The sequence below is a fragment of the Arachis ipaensis genome, chromosome B01 (assembly GCF_000816755.2).
Source record: "Arachis ipaensis cultivar K30076 chromosome B01, Araip1.1, whole genome shotgun sequence".
Lineage (NCBI taxonomy): Eukaryota > Viridiplantae > Streptophyta > Magnoliopsida > Fabales > Fabaceae > Arachis > Arachis ipaensis.
In genome coordinates, this window is record NC_029785.2 from 128,157,551 (window position 1) to 128,177,857 (window position 20,307).

Here is a 20,307-nt window from a genome sequence, read left to right on the forward strand (position 1 = left end):
TCAATATATGTGTTTTGTATTTTGTATTTTATACGAAAAACTGATTTGGCGATTATTTTTTGTATACACATATTGATTTTTTTGTGTATACATATTATAATCTATTGGAAATGGAATGCTCAAATTTAAACTAATTTAAACAAAATCGCTCATTCAATCTAATACAAACCGAAATCCAATCAAAATTCGATACTAAGTTACTAGCCGAAATTCAAACTAATTTGGATTAGATCGGCTTCTATTTTTATCAAATCGCATGGATTTGATCGGATTTTGTATCCACTTTTAAAAACTGAACCAATTTAATCTAAATTACAAAATGTAATATAATATTATTATTTATTGTTAAATTTAAATTTTAAATATAAAATGTTTAATTTGTTACGTATTTTTATCTTATTCATATACTATTATTAGTAAGTATTTTGTAAATATAAAATGAGATTCATTTATTTATTTGTTTTATCAAATTAAAATTATTTCTATTTTTAATAATAAAATTTTAAAATTTTGTTTTTTTAAAAACTAATTAAACCAAACCAATCAAAAGCGCAATAGCTTGGATATGTCTTGATTGAATTTAAAAATAAAATCAAACCGATCCAACCTAAGGTGCAACAAATTATATACTTCAAATCGTATTGAATTTTTTTTTTCAAAACTAATTTAAACCGAACCGTAACATGTGGAAATTTGATTAAAAAAGGCGTTTATTCTACTAATTCGTTTGTATAGGTTTTGTAGGAAGAGACTTTGGATGAGGAGCTTCTGAAATTCAGGTTCACCAAGAAGATATGGAAAGGCTTAGTTCCGCCTCGTGTGGAGCTGTTTGCGTGGTTTGCTTTGGTAGGCTGGGTCAACACAAAGGACCGACTAAGTAGACTGAGAATCCTACAACAGAATGATGTGATGTGCGTGCTGTGCAAGAAAGATGTTGAAAATATACAACATTTATTTATTACATGTGAGTACTCTTGGCAGGTGTGGTGTGCTTGGATCTCGGCGTTTGGACAGACATGGATTGTCCCTGGTACGTTGAAAGAGCACTTTGAAAGTTGGAGATCCGTGTCAATGAAAAAAGAGAGGCGCAAGCATTGGCTAGTTGGGTTCTTCTCATTTATATGGATTATCTGGTTACGCAGGAACGATGCCATATTTCAGTGTAAGATAACAGGGATTGGTGACTGTGTCGAGCAATCTTTCTCATGTGCTAAAGAATGGTGTTGTAAATAACTCATGTTGTTGATAGCAATATTGGAAATTAATCTCATATGCAATTTAATATAGTAATTAAATTTAAAAAAAAAGATTTGATATGTAATAACTAATAACTAATAACACAGCATGATAACCTAGTTAACTAAATCACAACCCTACTATAATTGGAAAGAATATATATAATCCAATTAAAATTAAGGAGAACTAAAAGGGCAACAATATCAGATAATACTCGTAACCACGGTAGAGATTGTGGAAAGCTTCTTGCCCCATCACCAAGGTCATGTAAAGCTACTAAAAAAATATCTGCAAAATAAGAGACTGTTACAGTGTAAGTTTTGCAACAAAAAATTCTCCAATAGCCAAACTTTGGGAGGGCATCAGAATGCACACAAAGAGAAGAGAACGGCGGTTAAGAGAGACAACAGTTGCCGCCGGGAAATCAAATCATGAATCCTCAATACAGCAGGCATTAGTTGCCGCCGGGACCTAAGTCGCCCCCGACAGAGAAGTACTGTCGCAAAAAGAAATATCGCCAGTGAATTTGTTACCACAACAGTCACGGTTGAGTTTAGGTGAAAACATGAATCCAAACCAAACAAATAAACAACAACAACCAGGTAATGTTGTAGCATTGCATCCATGAATTACACTTATATAGCTTTTAATTCTAATTCTATCATCATCATGTTCAAGTATATGTTTTTTGATACGTGATCCAAATATTCTTGACACAGAGAGTTTAAGTATTATTTAAAGATTATTGGTTGATATTTTTAGAATATTTCATTTAAGGGTAACATATTATTTTGGGTAAACTATCATTTCTACTCACGAAACTTAAAAACGTTGACACATCTATCCATAAAAAAAAAAAAAAAAAAAATTACCATTTGTACCCATAAAACATGAGTTTCATATAACAAAATTATCCAAACACTAAAAATCACATAAAACTCCCAAATTATCCTTATCATCATGTGCATCATCTTTTTTCTTCCACCACCACCACCACTAACACCATCCTCTCTCTCTCTCCTTCCATTTTCTGAACTCCTCGCCGCCGCCAGAGTCCGTCAACTCTGCCAACTCATTCCTCTCTCTCTTTCTCTCTCTCTCTCTCTCTCTTCCCTTTCTGTGTTTTGCTTCTCTCTCTTCTGCTTTTTCGAATCCTCAACCCAAAAAAGGGGCTTCTTTTAGAATCAACATGCAAGTTAAAACGAGAAGATAAGCACACACATATAAAGAGGCATTATTGAATGAAGAAAAGAATGAAAATAGAAAATTGCAATTATGGGATTGCAGATTTTGCATTGATTGAGTTATGAAAATGGGAAGAAAATAAAAATAGGAAACTCACAGCAGTGAAGGGCGTGGATGAATTGGACAACAAATTTAAAATTGCGGTGTCTCCTCTGCTGTTTGAAACCACACCGCAGCTACAAATTTCTCCCTTCTCAATTTCATAGCATTTTCTTCTTATGTAGATCTGTCACTGTCTTCTTCGTTTTTCCTCTTTACTTTTTCTATTGCTGTTGTTGTTGTTGTTGTTGTTGTTGTTGTTGTTGTTGTTGTTGTTGTTGTTGTTGTTGTTGTTGTTGTTGTTGTTGTTGTTGTTGTTGTTGTTGTTGTTGTTGTTGTTGTTGTTGTTGTTGTTGTTGTTGTTGTTGTTGTTGTTGTTGTTGTTTTATGTGAAGAAGATGATAATGGAGGTATGTGGTGGTGGTGGTGATGATAGTGATGAAGAAAATGAGGTGGTGGTGCCTTTGAACTCAGAGTTTGGCTCAGGCGAGGGTGAGACAGGGAAGGAGAGAAGGAGGGATGGATGATGCGGATGATGATAAGGGTAATTTGGGGTTCTTATGTAATTTTTTAGTGTTGGAATAATTTTGTTATATGGAACTTATGTTTTATGGGTGCAAATGATAATTTCTTTTTTTTATGGGTAGATATGTCAGCGTTTTCAACTTTCGTTGGTAGAAATGGTAGTTTACTCTATTATTTTTCTTAAAAGTTTATAATTTTTTTCAAAAATATCTCCGATATTTAATTTTATTCAATTTTGCCTTTAACATTTTCGATTTATTCAATTGTATATTTGTATCTTAATGTTTTCGATTTGTTTCAAAATTATTCTTAAAAATTTTTGATTTTATCCGCAATATTTTAGATGGAGATAATATCTAGAGTAATTTTGATACAAACAAAAATGTTAGGGACAAAATTAAGTAACATTAGAAGTTACGGGAGTATTTTTAAAAAAAATCATAAACGTTAAAGACAAAAAATATATTGTATTCTTAATTTAATTTGATGTATTTTGATTTTTTTTATTTAATTACTAGATTAGATTTTATGTCAATAAGTTTAGAATTTTTTTTATTTTAACTTAATAAAAAATTATAAATACCTCTTGAATTATTATAATCTTCGTATAAAGAGATATGAGAGGAGTACCAAAGTATTTTTTGGTTTCCTTGACAAAACCATATCATAGACAAGTGAGATTAAGTTGAGTGAGTTTCTTAAATTGAAAATCAAGCAGTTCTACTGTTACGGCCTAGCCCAGCTAGGTGTGAAGACCGACCCAGCCCGAAGACCTACTGACCCGGTTGAGCGAGTCATCGTACCCGCCTGTCTGGCGACCCGGCCACGCACCCTCCTTGCCAGCTGCATAACAGCTGGGGAGAAGGAAACTTCCTGGAAGGAGACCTTTTCCTATGGGGCCCACTTTTCTGACAAGGTATATAAGGGGAGGGTCCTACCCCTCCCCCAAGGTACGTCACACATATCACCTTGCCCACTTTTCGCCTGCACATCTGACTGACTAGAGCGTCGGAGTTTCTTTGCAGGTGGCACCCCCCCTCTCTCCACACCAAGACCTCGGAATGTCGGCTGCTCCAGCTCCAACCCCGTAACCCGGAACCAGGCGGTACCCCACCTTACCAATTAAAGGATCTCCCCGAACCGTCCGGTACCCGAGCTACCGTACATTGGCACCGTCTGTGGGGACTACGCCTGAATGGACGTCGTATTGGGTCCTGGAGAACCAGGCCGCGGGGCCGAGCCCAGAGGGGAAGCCTCCATGGCTTCCTCCCGGGAGCGCACGAGGTCCCCTCCACGACGACCCGAGCCCTCTTCACGATCTCAAGAGAGGTGCCCCTTTGGGGGAACAGGCAGCAATAGTGCCAGAATAATGCAGGAATTGCGTCACAGGATGCAAAACCTAGAACGTCAGCTGGCAGATCAGGAATATCGTCAACGAACTCCCGAACTAAGCTATTCCTGTTCTCCTCCGAGAAGTCACTCCCCGCGAATGCCTAGCCCATGATCTGAATCTGAAAGCGTCTGGGAGGAAGAAGGACGCCCAAGAAGACGCCGTGACCCCGTGATATACACCCGGCCTGAAAGGAGACGCCACAGAGCGGGACAGGGAAGACGGCAGAGAAAGTCCGAGGAGAACGCGGCGACCCGTGATAATGGACGCAACCATGTTTCATCATTCCATAGGTCCATCTACCAAGGCACTTTGATTTACCGACGGACATGAGGTACGACGCAACCCAAGACCCACATGAGCATCTCACGGCCTTTGAGGCCAGAATGAACCTGGAGGGAGTGGGAGACGAAGTGAGGTGCCGTGCTTTCCCGGTCACTCTGGCGGGACCTGCAAGACGTTTGTTTAACAGCCTCCTACAGGGCTCGGTGGCTAGGTTTTTGGACATTAGCCGCGCTTTCCTGGCCCAATTCACTACCAGAATTGCAAAGGCAAAGCACCCGATCAACTTGCTCGGGGTGACACAGAGGCCCGGCGAGCCGACCAGAAAATATTTGGACCGGTTCAACGACGAGTGCTTGGAGATCGACAGGCTAACTGATTCGGTAGCCAGCCTGTGTTTGATGAATGGACTTCTGAACGAGGATTTTAGGAAGCATCTCACCACGAAGCCGATGTGGACGATGTAAGAGATCCAAAGCGTGGCTAGGGAATATATCAACGATGAAGAAGTCAGTCAAGTCGTGACTGCCAACAAGCGGCAGCCCGCCTACAACCAGCCTCGGCAGCATGGTGGCGGGGAAAGGGTGAAGAAGCACGCCAGAGACAGCGGGCCGGCCAAGACATCCAGGCCATTTCCCCGAGTAGGGAAGTTCACCAACTACACCCCCTCACCGTCCCTATCATAGAAGTTTATCAGCAGATAGCCGAGAAGAGAATTTTATCAAAGCCCCGACCTCTAAAGGACAGAATCGGGGGGAACAAAAGCCTCTATTGTGATTATCATAAGGGCTACGGACATAAGACACAGGATTGTTTCGACCTGAAGGATGCGCTAGAACAAGTGATCCGATATGGAAAGCTGGCCGAATTTTCCCACCTCATCAGGGAGCCGAGGAGACGGGATCGCCACCGCGAGGGAGAGGACAAGACCTGCACAGTGAAGCGACGTCAGGAGACAGAGGACAACGAGCACGACCTTACCATAGTAAACGTGGTAACAGCAAGAGACGCGGCTCCGAGGTCGAGGTCGGCACACAAGAAGGACGCCAAAGTCCTGGCAGTCTCCTCCTCTTCCGTGCGAAGCTCCAAGAGGGTTCCGCCCATCTCGTTCGGATCGGAGGACCAATGGTTCGACGAGGTCGCGGAAAACCCTCCTATGGTCATTACGGCCAGAGTGGGAACCGGCCTCATCAAGCGGATCTTCGTAGACACCGGGGCTGACTCGAATATCATGTTCCGTAATGTGTTTGATGCCTTGGGTCTTCGGGATGCCGACTTAAGGACTCATCAGCACGGTGTAATAGGCTTGGGCGACCACTTTATCAAGCCCGACGGGATAATTTCCCTGCCAGTATCCGTTGGACTAGGACAGGGAAGAAGATCGGTAATGGCTGAGTTCGTGGTTCTGCGAGACTCCACGGCCTACAACGTCATCCTAGGAAGAAAGACTATTAACGATCTCGGGACAGTGATCAGTAGAAATATGTTGGTAATGAAGTTCATCACTGACGACGGATCCGTTGGATCCACAAAGGGAGACTTGGAAACGGCAGTCACTTGCGACAATGCCAGCCTCTTCTTAAGGAAGAAATCCAAGGAAGCATCGGGAGTATTCCTCGCCAACCTGGATGCTAGAGTCGTTGAAAAACCCAGACCCGAACCGGAAGGGAACTTAGAAAGGTTTAGGGTTGGCAACACAGAGGAAAAATTCACTTTCGTGAACAGGAATCTCCCACACGACATGAAGGAACCCTTAATAGAAACGATAAGGGCTAACGGCGACTTATTTGCTTGGACGCCAGCTGACATGCCGGGGATAGACCCCCAGCTCATGTCGCATCGCTTGGCCATCAAAGCGGGGGCCAGGGCGATCGCTCAGAGGAGAAGGAAAATGTCACAAGAAAGGGCAGAGGAGGTGGCCAGGCAGACGGCCAGCCTTCTCGAAGCGGGATTTATCTAGGAACTCGACTACTCGACTTGGCTGTCGAATGTAGTTCTGGTTAGAAAGCACAATGGAAAATGGAAGATGTGCGTGGATTACTCCGATCTTAATAAAGCATGTCCCAAAGACTCCTACCCCCTCCCCAACATAGATGCGCTCATCGATCAGCGGTGGGATATCGGTATCTGAGTTTCATGGATGCTTATTCTAGCTACAATCAGATACCGATGCACCAGCTAGACGAGGAGAAGACAGTGTTCATAACGTCGGGGGGAACATATTGCTACAAGATAATGCCGTTTGGGCTGAAGAATGCAGGGGCCACTACCAAAGGTTGATGTATAAGATATTTAGCGACCTCATAGGCAAAACGGTGGAAGTATACGTAGACGATATTTTAGTAAAGACCACCCGACCTGATGATCTCATAGGTGATCTGGAAAAAGTATTCGCCTCCCTCCGACAACACAGCGTGAGGCTCAACCCACTTAAATGTGCCTTCGCCATGGAGGCGGGAAAGTTCTTGGGGTTTATGATAACCCAAAGAGGGGTAGAGGCCAATTCGGAAAAGTGTGAAGCAATACTCCAGATGAAGAGCCCGGGTGGCATTAAAGATGTCCAGAGGTTGACAGGGAGGCTCACCACGCTATCACGGTTCCTCGGAGCGTCGGCTGCTAGGGCGCTACCATTCTTTAACTTGATGAAAAAGGGGATAGCATTTGAATGGACCCCGGCGTGCGAAGAAGCATTCAAGCATTTCAAAGAGATCTTTGCAACACCACCTGTTCTCGGAAAGCCCAAGGTCGGAGATCCGCTATACCTGTATTTGGGGCTAATTTGGTGTGATTTTGCTGGGTTTAAAATCGGATAAGAGTCTCAAAAATAGACCCGATCATTATTTAGAGTCACGTCTGTATCAAGGCGAACCCAGTTTCACCCACTCCATGTGCACCTTAGGGAGACTAAGAAGGTATATATGTTTTAAATTCATTTTAATAGGACAATTATATGGTACAGATTTAGGCATAAAGATTGAAGGAGATGTTGACAAGTGTCGAGGATGGTGGATGCAGGGAACAAGCTTGGCAGAGCTTTGCAAGCTTGCCTGCCATGGTTGTTGAAGGGGGAGCCGGCTAATTGAATAAGGCTATGAGGAGCCAATGTCTGGGAGGTGGGCTGGGCCTTTGATTTTTTTTTTTGGTTTTGGTCTTCAGTGCTGGACTTGTTTAATATAGTTGGGCTAATGCTTGCTGTAGGCTTTTTCATTTTGTAATGGGGTCATGTTCTTTCTTTCTGCAGGTCCAAAGCATAGCAAACAAGAGGAGGATCTGGAAGAAAACAACCACAAGCACAACATCTATTTCATATTGAGATAAGAAGAGATCCACATCCAATACCACTATATCCAACACCAACAGAGGGTTCTAGATATGGCCTGATCATCATCAACCCTGCTACTGCTCCTTCGGTTTATGTCCGTCTATTGAAAGAAACACAACCACAAACCTAAACGACGATGTGTCCTTCTCTTTCCCCGATGCGTCGGAACAGAGTAAATTCACCGTGTTCTGGTCATTGCCATGTCGACCGGGTCTTCAAGGTGGCACAACTTGGAGACGCTGCCTCAACAACTCCGGAGGATCTTGGTGCCCGAATGACGCTGGTGGAGACACCTGTTAGGGTTTAGGGTTAAGGAATCAAATCTTGACGCCAGATCCCATCATCAGTCGGAGGTAAGAGCTGCGATGGTTGAGAGGAGGCAGACATGGAAGGACGATGCTCTGTGGCTCTGTGTGGTGGCTTCATGGTAACAGGACGATGAGATGGGGATTGGGTCCGGCTGGCAGGGTGTCGAATCGGGTAGGGTTATTTCAGCGGACCTGAAAACTAAGAAGCACAACAGAGGTTGAGCCGAGAAGATTGTGGTCACGGGTTAGAAATGATAGAAACCCTAATTCCACAACTCAACACAATTAGTCCCAGTTTCGTTGATCCCTTGTTTCCTGTCACAAGGTCGATTATTTCTTGCTAAATCAAAGATATTAGATTGTGCATACGATGGTAAGTTGTTGTTGGATTATCAATTAAACTGTAAAGTCATTATATTAGGTTGTGCATATGATATTATCTTGTTGCAGCATGGTTGTTAATATATATAATTACCTTGATGAATGCCGTATTCAGTGTTTTATAGCTGTTGTGTCTATTTGGGATTTCAGAATATGTTGATGAAGCAATGTTGATTCCGAAAAATAAGTCAGTGGTAATTCGTTGGGTTCTTGGAGGGCCACGTTTACCAATTGTTACCGAACTAGAGTATTATCTGTAACCTTTAATCTTAGTGCTTTTGTTGTTGGCTGGACTATTGTCATGCATCATGCATGTTGGTTGTTGAAATTGGCAGCCGTGGGGTTGCCGTTGTCATGTTGATGCTTGATGTTGTTGTCACAGTTGTCGCCGAAAATAACCCGTGTGATTTGTGGAAATACAACTTATTGAGTTGACACTTTCCGTGGCATTAGCAAGCCAAAAAAAGGTAGAAACAAATGGGCTATGGAAGCCAAACCTGAAAACAGCAGCTTTCCAACTTAAGATGGAGCTGGTGTAAGATATGTAAGTCCTTTTTTGTTGTTGACGTGTTTTATTTAATAGAAAATTCTACTTCAGTCCTATTTTATTTACCTTCCCGTAACATGACAAGTGGAAAATTCAGATTGTGATGAATTTGGAAATGATGTGCATGAGACTCCTGATGTACCACCTATTCAATCAAGCAACTCAAATCCCAAACCTCCTGCAACCAACAAAGCTGATGAGGAAAGTAAGACAAAGGCGTGAGTTGATACTCCTGCCTTGTATTGGCAACGGTGGAGAAACTATCCACTCTCCTTCAGTCGTCTTCCTTTATTCTTGAAATCAGCATAAAAATGGGTCATGACTGTAAACATGAATAAGAATTACGAATAAGTAACCTCTTATTCTTTTTCACCTGGAATAATACGGTCAATAATCTGTGTTGGAAGTGAATGCGCAATCTGGAATCAACACCTGCACTAAAGGAGCAGTGTTTTGTTATTGACCATCTTTCCTGCATAAGGATTTATGCGGACCTATTATTTCACATGCTGAATGTGGTTTGGTTTAGTGAAATCTCGTTCAAACCTTGTACCACCTTTTCTTGAAACACCCCAGGAATATCCATCCATACTTTGCTACATGTCTTATGCTCTTGTATCGGTTTGGCTGTTATTCACCTATATTTAAATAGTAATTAATCACAGAATACAAGAAGATACAATAAAGACCAGAGGTAAAATCTCTAGTATGCATATAGAAATGTCATGAATTAGGTAATGCTAATAGAAGACTCTAGTAGTCAAGTAATTAATGCAGGGTAGACTTGGGTTTAGGTAATGGAACACAAAAATGAAGCTTTTGTGTAGGGGAAATTGAACCAGTGAAGAGGTTCTTGTGAATCATGATTGTTATTCGGCTTGGGTTTTGTCTTTATGTCATCAGGTATTTTGTAATTGATTGTCTGTTATAGTTGGAGTAGCGTATGTTGAAAACTGTTGTATCAAAACATCATGACAATTAATATCGTTATTTGTGCTAATTATAGACTGGGTGCGATTAGTCTAATTTGGAATTTGTTCTCAGTCGTGTCCTTATATTTCCTGGTTTTGTCAGGGTCAACCTGAACCACTGTTAAAAGAACCTGATTTTTTTCTTTTTCCAAGTGAAAATCGTAACAGAGTTACTAGCGGAACAGATAACTAGATAAGTGTTCCTGTTGTGTGTATTCGGTGAAGGTTGATTAGTCTGATTTTCGGATAAATGTGACTCTTATATCTAACAGATGGATTCTTTTTGGTTCTAGCTTTTCAGGCCCTACTACTGCCGCCGCACCCCGCAATCTGGTCCCTCTGTACTGTTAGGGTTGGTGACCACCCCAGGAGAAACGACGCTAAGAGCAGGTTAACGTTGAGTTGCAGATCGCTGTTTTCTGGCGCGGCGCCTTCTTCCCTCCTCCCACTCCTCCTGAATCGGTTCGTATTATTATAATTATAGTTGCGTATGACGTTTTTACCAATGTGAATATTTTTTTCCATATGGCATTTTATTTAATAGTTTGTTGATAGAGAAGGACATAATTACTCAGAACCGCTTGCGACTTTGAATCATTCCCGTTGAAAATAGAATGTCAAACATTGTGTCGAGGGAATACAGCATAATAGTTTTTTTTTATCGTCCTTGGTGGCCGGTGACAATTAATTTAGTGGGTGTTGCCGACAACAACAAGTAGAGTGAATTAAATTTTCAAAGAAAATTGGAAAGGACTTTTAAATCCGATATCATTGGAGGTACCAGCCGGCGATGGAAAAATGGTAAAACAGAGCAACAATATAGATGTTAGTGTTTTTGAATGAAGGTTGGTATAGAGTTGTCGAGTTCTTAGGGTTAAGGCATGAGTATTTTGTAGTTTTTTAGTGTAGTGGTAAATTTATATTAAATTCGTTGTGATCCATTCGAGTGATTCGAAGATTGATTATTTGAGTTTGAGAAGTTTCCATGACGATCACCTGTTTATACCCTGGGTTGAGCTGTCCGACCCGGGATGTTTAGCGACAAAGCAACCGACCTCTTCAGGTTGTACTATCCGACCTCTTCTCAAAGAGCTCGGCCAAATTGCCAGGAAAGCCCAATAAAGGGCCCAAATAGAGGAATATGACCCCAAATCCGAAGGCAGCCCAAGCCTATAGAGATAAGGGCGGTTCCCTTGAAGATAAGATAAGATAAGATAACTAACTTATCTTATCTCCAGAAAGGTCACTCCTCATCATTATAAATACACTAGAGCACCCAGGTATAACTCATACTCTGATTCTACATAAAAAACCTATTTAACACCCTTGCTAACTTAAGCATCGGAATCCCTTGCAGGTACCACCACCCTCCGGTGACAAAGGATCAGCAGCATAGTTAGCCCAACACGTCGGACATGGCCGCTCTGGCCACCATCCACCAGCCGGACACATCAGCTCCAACCAGCATAGAAAATCTCGTCCGAGATCGACCTACAATTTCAGCTCCAAGAACGCGGACACTACACCAAAAGATACTCCTCAACCTAACAAAAACAACGATTCACCAAATGTGGGAGCCGTGGAGGCACTCCAAGATCGTTTAAAGCAACTCGAAAAAGAGGTGGAGCACCAACGAGAAGCTGAGAGAGATCTACAAAGGGAAGTTAAGCGATGTCGCGAGTTAGAGGACAAGCTCCTAAAACTCGAAGCAGATCTCAAGACCAAGACTACTCGATCCAGTCACGAAGACAACTCCCGTAAGGACCAAGACCCATTCACTAAAGAGATCATGAGGACCAAAATCCCAAAGGACTTCAAACTTCCCGACATGACTTTATACGATGGCACAGCAGATCCCGGCCATCATCTCAGTAACTTCAGAAGTAGAATGTACCTCACCGACGCTTCAGATGCAGTTCGCTGCAAAGCCTTCCCGACTACTTTAACAAAGACAGCAATTAGATGGTTCGACAATCTACCTCCTAGGTCCATCTCAAGCTTCGATGACTTAGCCAAGAAGTTTCTGGCCAGATTCTCCATCCAAAAAGACAAAGCTAAGCATGCCCTAAGTCTATTAGGAATCAAACAAGGAGATCGGGAAAGTCTCCGCAGCTACATGGAAAGATTCAACAAAGCATGTCTGGACATACAAAGCCTACCAACAGAGGCCGCCATTATGAGTTTCATCAATGGCTTACGAGAAGGACCTTTTAGCCAATATATATCGAAAAATACCCCACATCTCTAAACGAAGTGCAAGAACGAGCAGAAAAGTACATCAACATGGAGGAAACCTTTCGACTAGGAGAGACCTCAAAATCCAGATTCAACTACTCCTCCCGAGATAAGGATAAAGAATCCAAAAAGAAAGAAGATCAACATGGGGAAAAAATAAAAAAATATCACAATTACACCCCCTCTTCGGGTGTCCCTTGTGGATGTCTACAGAGAAGTTTGCCATACTAAAAAATTACCCCAGCTCGACCACTCAAAGGCAGAAAAGGAGGAGGAAATCGGACTGAATATTGTAAATATCATTGAATCCGTGGATATTCCACCAACGAATGCTTTGACTTAAAGAACGTCATAGAAAAACTAGTAAGAGAAGGGAAATTAGGTCGATACATAGCCACCCGAGACGATGAGCAAAGAAAAAGGAGAAGGGACGAAGATGTCGGACGAACTGAGCAATCACCTTGTACACCAGAGAGACACATCCACATGATACACGGAGGATTTGTGGGAGGAGGAATCTCCAAATCATCTTGCAAAATATATCTTAAAGAAGTATATCATGTTGAGGGAAAAGAGGAAGCACCAGACATCCCCACAATTACTTTTACCAAAGAAGACGCATCCGGCATCATCTCAGGACACGACGATCCCATGGTCATCACTATTATACTGGCAAACGCAAATCTCCACCGCACACTTGTGGACCAAGGAAGCTCCACCGACATCTTGTTCAAAACTGCCTTCGACAAACTCGGCCTGGAAGAAAAAGAACTCAGAGCATATCCGAACAGTCTGTTCAGACTGGGAGACACTCCAGTTCAGCCACTTGGATACATCCCATTACACACGACCTTCAGAAAAGGAAACCAGTCAAGAACACTCAAGATAGACTACATCGTGGTCGACGTGAGTTCAGCCTACAATGCCTTAATAGGTTGAACAACCTTAAATCGGCTCGGCGCAGTAGTCTCGACTCCACATCTATGCATGAAATTCCCAACTACAGAAGGGATAGCTACAATAAAAGCAGACCAAAAGACAGCGCGCCGCTGTTACAACGAAAGTCTAAACCTCAGAGGAAGAGGAGAAGAATTCCACACCATCGAGCTCGGTAGAGTTCAGAGGCGGGAAGAACTCCGCTCACAACCCGAAGGCGAAGTAGAAAAAGTCCAGATCGGATATATCCCAGACAAAACAACCAATATCGGTACAATCCTAAAAGGAGACACAAAACAATCGCTCGTATAGTTCTTATGAGATAACGTCGACCTCTTTGGACATGCCAGGCATAGACCCCAAGTTAATGTGCTACAAGCTAGCAGTCCACCCAGGATCTCGGCCAGTACAACAGAGACGTAGAAAGCTCGGACCAGAATGATCCCAAGCTGTGGAAGAGTAGGTACAAGCTCTACTGGAGGCAGGATTCATAAGAGAAGTCAAGTACCCACTATGGCTAGCTAACGTCGTCTTGGTGAAAAATTAAATGGGAAGTGGCGGATGTGCACCAACTACACTGATCTCAACAAAGCCTGCCTAAAAGATCCTTATCCACTCCCAAGTATCGACGCTCTGGTGGATGCCTCCTCCGGATATAAATACCTCTCGTTTATGGACGCATATTCGGGATACAATCAAATTCCGATGTACCCACCCGACCAAGAAAAAACTTCATTCTTAACCCCAAAAGCAAACTACTGCTACATTGTCATGCCTTTTGGACTTAAAAACGCAGGAGCTACTTACCAGAGATTGATGAATAAAGTCTTTACGGATCACATCGGAAAAATCATGGAAGTCTAAGTGGACGACATGTTAATAAAGACACAAAGTGAAGAGACGTTATTGTCCGACCTCACCCAAGTATTCGACACTATAAGAAGGCATGGCATGCGACTTAATCCGGCAAAATGCACCTTTGCAGTAGAAGCTGGCAAATTCTTGGGTTTTATGCTCACACAGAGAGGAATCGAGGCAAATCTGGATAAATTCCAGGCCATACTCGATATGAAGAGTCTGACTTGCGTCAAAGAGGTACAACAACTCAATGAAAGATTGGCAGCCTTGTCCAGATTTCTAGCAGGATCAGCAATAAGATCTCTCCCCTTTTATGCTACTCTAACAAAACTTGGAGTCAACCAACGAAACACACAGAAGAACCATAGAATCTCAGACATCAGACATGCCCTTAGGGACTTGGGAAGAGGTCTCAACAATATTTTTGCGAGAAGACATGAGGTCAACTAGTCCTACAGCAAGAAAGAAGAAAATAGATTACTAACCAAAACATCTCGGGTAAAGTCAAAATCAACTCATAGCAGAGCATGACTTAAGCATACAAACAAGTAAAAAGTAAAACCCCAAGACAAGGTCCAGGGGAATCCTTTGGAGGCATTGACAGAGTAAGGGCTCAAAAAAAAACTATCAGCAAAAGAAAAGTCCTTTTCCAAAAGGCAACATCCCGAGAAGATAGAGATAAAATCAAGTCATCAAAGGAGCAACAAAAAATAGCAGTTCAATCAGAAAGTAGATAACAAAAATGCCAAACGGAGGACATCAAAGATGTAACCTTTTCAAGAAAACCAAACAAAGCCATTATCCCAGAAAGCTACAAAATCAAATAAAAAGGCGGCAAAACACGCAAAGCCCTGAAAAACCTTAATCATCAGGAGAAGCGACAGAAACATGCATGACAACAACAATCGAGCACAATGACGTGAAAAGGTTCAAGCTTTCCAGCATACGTTCAAAACGAAAAAAAAAAACGAAGGCAAAGCGGCGAAAGAAGTAAAGAAGCAGAAAGTAGAAACCAACCTGGAAAAAGGGGAAAGCCTCAAAGAAGTCGAAGACGGAAGACAGAATCTGGAATCGCCTTTCAAATCAAGGAAAGCACTAACAATCACCAAGCAACGTCGCAGGGAGAAATGCAAAAATACAAATTTCAGGCGAAAACAGAAAGTGAGAAAGAAAAGGGAAGTTACAGTAAAGAAACAAAGAAGAGAAACCATTTTCCTGAGTGTAAAATTCAAAATAAAGAGGCTAGAGAAATGGAGCATTAAAAATCAATTAATGAGGGTATTAAACCCTCGCACATTCCCAAGACCAGAGAGCTAATACAAAGCGCGCGCTTTTAGAAACGAAAAGAAAACATTTCGCATTCAAAGAAGACACTACAAAGAGGAAGTCGACAAAATGCTCGAGTTCGGCTTCACCAGAGAAGGATCGAAGTCTCAAAACTAAGACTCGACCTCAAAAGAAAGACCGAGCTCGAGCAGGGGCACTGTTCATACCCTGAGTCGAGCTGTCAGACCCGGGATGTTTAGCGACAAAGCAACCGACCTCTTCAGGTCGTACTATCCGACCTCTTCTCAAAGAGCTCGGCCAAATTGCTAGAAAAGCCCAATAAAGGGCCCAAATAGAGGAATACGACCCCAAATCCCTAGGCAGCCCAAGCCTATAAAGATAAAGGCAGTTTCCTTGAAGATAAGATGACCTCACTCAAAGATAAGATAAGATAAGATAACTAACTTATCTTATCTCCAGAAAGGTCACTCCTCATCATTATAAATACACTGGAGCACCCAGGTATAACTCATACTCTGATTCTACAGAAAAAACTTGTTTAATACCCTTGCTAACTTAAGCATCGGAGTCCCTTACAGGTACCACCACCCTCCGGTGACAAAGGATCAGCAGCATAGTTAGCCCAACACGTCAAACACGGCCGCTCCGGCCACCATCCACCAGCCGAACACGTCAGCTCCGACCAGCACAGAAGATCTCGTCCGAGATCGACCTACAGTTTCAGGTAACCCTTGGAACAATCACTGGCATGTGGGAAATGATTTTCCGATTCATATGGGGGTGGTCGTTATGAAAACTTCTCAAACTTGAGTAATCAATCTCTGAAGCACTCGACTGGATTACGATGAATTTGAATTTGGATTCAGCATTATACTTAAAAACCACAAAATATCCATGCTTTAATCCTAAGAACTCAGGAACTCTGTACCAACCTTTATTCAACCAAACACTACCTTCTTTCTTGCTCCGTTTTACTTTTATTCCATCACCGGTTGGTAGCTCCAACGATATTGGATTTGATAGTCCTTTCCAATTTTCTATAAAAAAAATACTAGAGTCGGCTACACTTCCTAAATTAAAGTTTAACAGCTGACATCGAAAAGTGAGCTCGACAATATTCTTTGGTATTTTCTCCGGAGAAATTTATCATTTTCACGAGGAATGGGAATGCATCAGATTTACATGGATGCTCCTGACATACGTATTTGTCAACTACTTGTTAAATAAAAATTTCCACGGAAGGAAAAAATAATGATTATATTAACACATTTTCAACTCAATCCACGAGGAGGAGGCGGACAGGGAAGAAGATGAGGTTGCGTCCACACGTTTGGTTAAAGAAGAATGTGAACAAGAATAGTACGATTTGCTGTACAATTAGAGGCCTGTGCAGCATTACGGATTCAATATGGCGGTGCGATCCATAGTTCTGAATGACACTCAAGTAGACCGGGTGTCTGGGAAGGCAACAAGGTCATTTTCCCGTAGGCCTTCTCAATGGCGAGGTAAGAAATGTGCGTTGGCATGTCTATTTGTGTTCAAGTTTCCCTCACTGTGGTCCAGTCTATGGTTGATGCGTTTTACATTGTTTAGGGTTGATCTGAGGTTTAAATATGCTTATATGGATCCTTCTGTGCATGTTTGTGTCAGACGTGAGCTAATCCAGTGTCTGACACCATTGCAATAGGTAAATGCATATGGACTTTTGTTAATGTTCTGCTGGCTGCACAGCCTCTTCCATAGGTATGCAGCTGAATTGTTAAGACCATCACACTTCATGCGTGTCTCATATTTACAATTACGTAAATCGTCTGCATAAAAAATTATTAGGTGGTTATTCGGTTCATAATTCCAAATCTAACTGGGGTCACATATGTTTGCGTCATGTCAGGTGGAAGGGTTTAGGTTAATTGTTTTTCCGGTACTCATTCAGGCTATACGTGATTGGTCCATTGTGAAATGAAATCCCCTACAGCATACGGGTAATGCTGGGACTCGGCTGGTTCAGCATAGAAGCTTACGCTCTATATGCTACCAAGTCATTTGAGTACGGGTTGACATGCATTACATTTTGCGATTTCCAGGGTCTGTAGTTTACGATATGTGTTGTTTAGGAGTAAGGATCACGCTGTTATCTGCACGCAATTCAAAGGCAAAATGAGTGCTGGAAGAAAGTTTCTACTGTTGCGTTCAGAAAATAATCTATTTATCTTGTCATTTCTAGGTTGCCAGTCACCTGGTTCTTTTCACTTTTCTTTTGCTGTTACATACCTGTTGTGATTTTAACCTTGTAACACTGTCTCCGAACTCTATAGGTTGTCGTTTGATCAATGTCATATCACTTGCTGAAATGCCAAGAAGTTGCAAATACTGGCCCTCTAAAAGGTTTGGAGTCCATCAGGTGATGCATGATGTGTTAGGAAAGAGGGAGTGCGTGGAAGGGAATTCTCCGCCGCCCACACAACAACAATTGGTAGGAGGATTCCATAGGACATACCTGGGTGCTGAATTGAAGGCTATCAGCATATGAAATGATGAACATGTAATGGATCTACGAAATTTGCTTTGTTTCGTAATAAGCTTTCGTTCGAAATGACACTCTTACTTGTAATCCACTTTATACTGCTTTTTGATTTAGTTTAAAGACAGTTTTTTCTTAGCCTCATTCAATTGTATCAAGCACGATTAAATATGTCCTATGGTGATAAATTCATTAGTTCGGGATGCCTTCTACCACCTTGAATGCTTCTGCGAAGCCTTTTGCAGACGTTATTCTTATCAATCTTTTCACTGAGAATCCCCACTTTTGGTCTGCAACCGTTATCACAGTCTGAATGTCGTCATTACTCCTTCCGGTTACATATATTCACTCAGCATTCGCTGTGAGTGGTGTCCTCTATGGGATACACTATTGTATGTGTTCTTTTCTGTAGAGGCTGGCTTCACTTCATCCTTTTGCATGAATTAATGTCCTCCTAAATTACTCTTTGTACAGTCTTGCAAATCATAATGAGACACCAGTAACACTTATTTTGCGTTCATATGGGATGATAACGTAGCCGGTCGACTTAGGTGTAACTGATTACATGGTATGCCTTCCGATTACCGTGTGATAGCATCATGTTTATTACTTTCTTAATTTCTTGTTGTATTGTTAAATATTAGCTCCAGTGCAAAGCACTTTGTTGGCATAACGAAATTATAAATTCTGGGTAAACAACCAAATCGAATAATAGAAATTTAAGGTATATGTGTGGTTGTTTATGGAGAACGTGAAACATACATAATGTATTGTTTATTCTCATTGAACACATTGAGATTGAAAATGCTCAATGAACCGATGGTTCCCCTCATGTTGCTTAGCATGAAGAATGCTGCATTCGTGAGTTTAATGTTATAGCAAAGAGCTAGGTTTCCTGAGCAATATTAACTTCACCGGAATGTGGATTTTGTTAACTATGTTGTCACGGGTAGGTTACGGTACTTAGTTTGTAAGTGAGACCTTTATCCGAATAATTTGTCAACCACCTGATATCATATCATGAAAATAAAGTTTCTGGGAATGAGAGTAAAGTTGCTAAGGAAATTTAATCAAATTGTCATAGACACCGCACTTAATACCATGATCGTCGTACTTCTGGGAATACAAATTTTCATGAAAAAAAAGGGTAACAGACACTAACAGTAGGTGCATAAAATACACTACCTGAGTACCATAGTTCAGTAACAAAATTTGGGAAGCGATGCAGTGGAATGGTTCTGGTAGTGTACGGATCCATGGTAGGCGAGAGCTGTAGTTTCCTAGCTATTCAGGAAGAGTCAGAATCCAAGTCGACCAAGTCTGGGTTGTTACAACGGCGAAGGTACCTGTATGAGGAACGGAGCTCCCGGTGGCAGGACTTCACTGCACCAAGCTCCCATTGTAGTTCATAGTTGACTGACAGGGATTCGTCTAGGAGATCGTAGTTGTAGTCATCGAGGTGTTTTCCAGAAACCTCCAGTAAGATTCGGATCATCTCCGACGCGGCATCTTCCCACGCAAGGTAGGTACATCACCTGCTCCCCTTCCCCGTGTGCTTCTTATCAGTGCGGTGACCTCGTCTGGGTGTTCGGTTGGCCACCGTTTCTGCGTCTGTCGATCTTTAAGTGAGATACGCTCCGGCACATCCCCGCGTGCTTCAGCGATTAGAGCACGGATGTGCTCGATGGATGCTGCCTCCTCAAAAGAGGCTTGCACTGGATTGCTGTCGGACATTCCTTACGGTCTAGGCGCTCACTGAAAGTAGTCGGAATTGTCTATCTACTCCTGCAGCAGTATGATAGGTTTAGTGTCTTCATAAAACAATAGCATCAAGTTGTAGTGGGTTCCCCATATATAGTGGACGTTAGAAGGTTCTAGGGTTTACTTTGTCCGTCGTGGTAGAATTGGTAAATTTTTTTTCGAAATCACAATTTTAAACTCTTTTATAAAACTTTTCTAAAATTAAACAGCATATTATCAACTGATCTATGGTGTTAACTGATAGGTTTGTTATCGTAGTTGTAAGGATCGAACCGATTAGACTATTGGTTCACTGATTTTTTTATTCAATTCAGGAATCACTAATTGAATCGTTAAAATCGGTTCTACATAAATAAAAAAATTAATTAGTCAAAATTCTAAAATTATATATGGTAGTACTTATCAATAAATAATATTGATAAATATCATATAAGTGTAAAAACATAATTATATTGTCATTAAT

General features: G+C 41.8%; 1 protein-coding gene across 1 annotated transcript; it reads left to right on the top strand.

The window, feature by feature from the left end:
* On the top strand, positions 4,765 to 6,677 carry LOC107613760. The gene is made up of 2 exons (XM_016315897.1): positions 4,765 to 5,180; positions 5,225 to 6,677. Exons 1-2 carry the CDS (start codon positions 4,765 to 4,767, stop codon positions 6,675 to 6,677), a joined length of 1,869 nt encoding a protein of 622 aa, XP_016171383.1.

Coding starts and splice junctions, on each gene's coding strand:
- LOC107613760 (XM_016315897.1), top strand. CDS start 4,765: ATGAGGTACGACGCAACCCAAGACCCACATGAGCATCTCACGGCCTTT. Junction 5,181..5,224: donor ACGAAGCCGATGTGGACGAT/GTAAGAGATCCA, acceptor TCAACGATGAAG/AAGTCAGTCAAGTCGTGACT.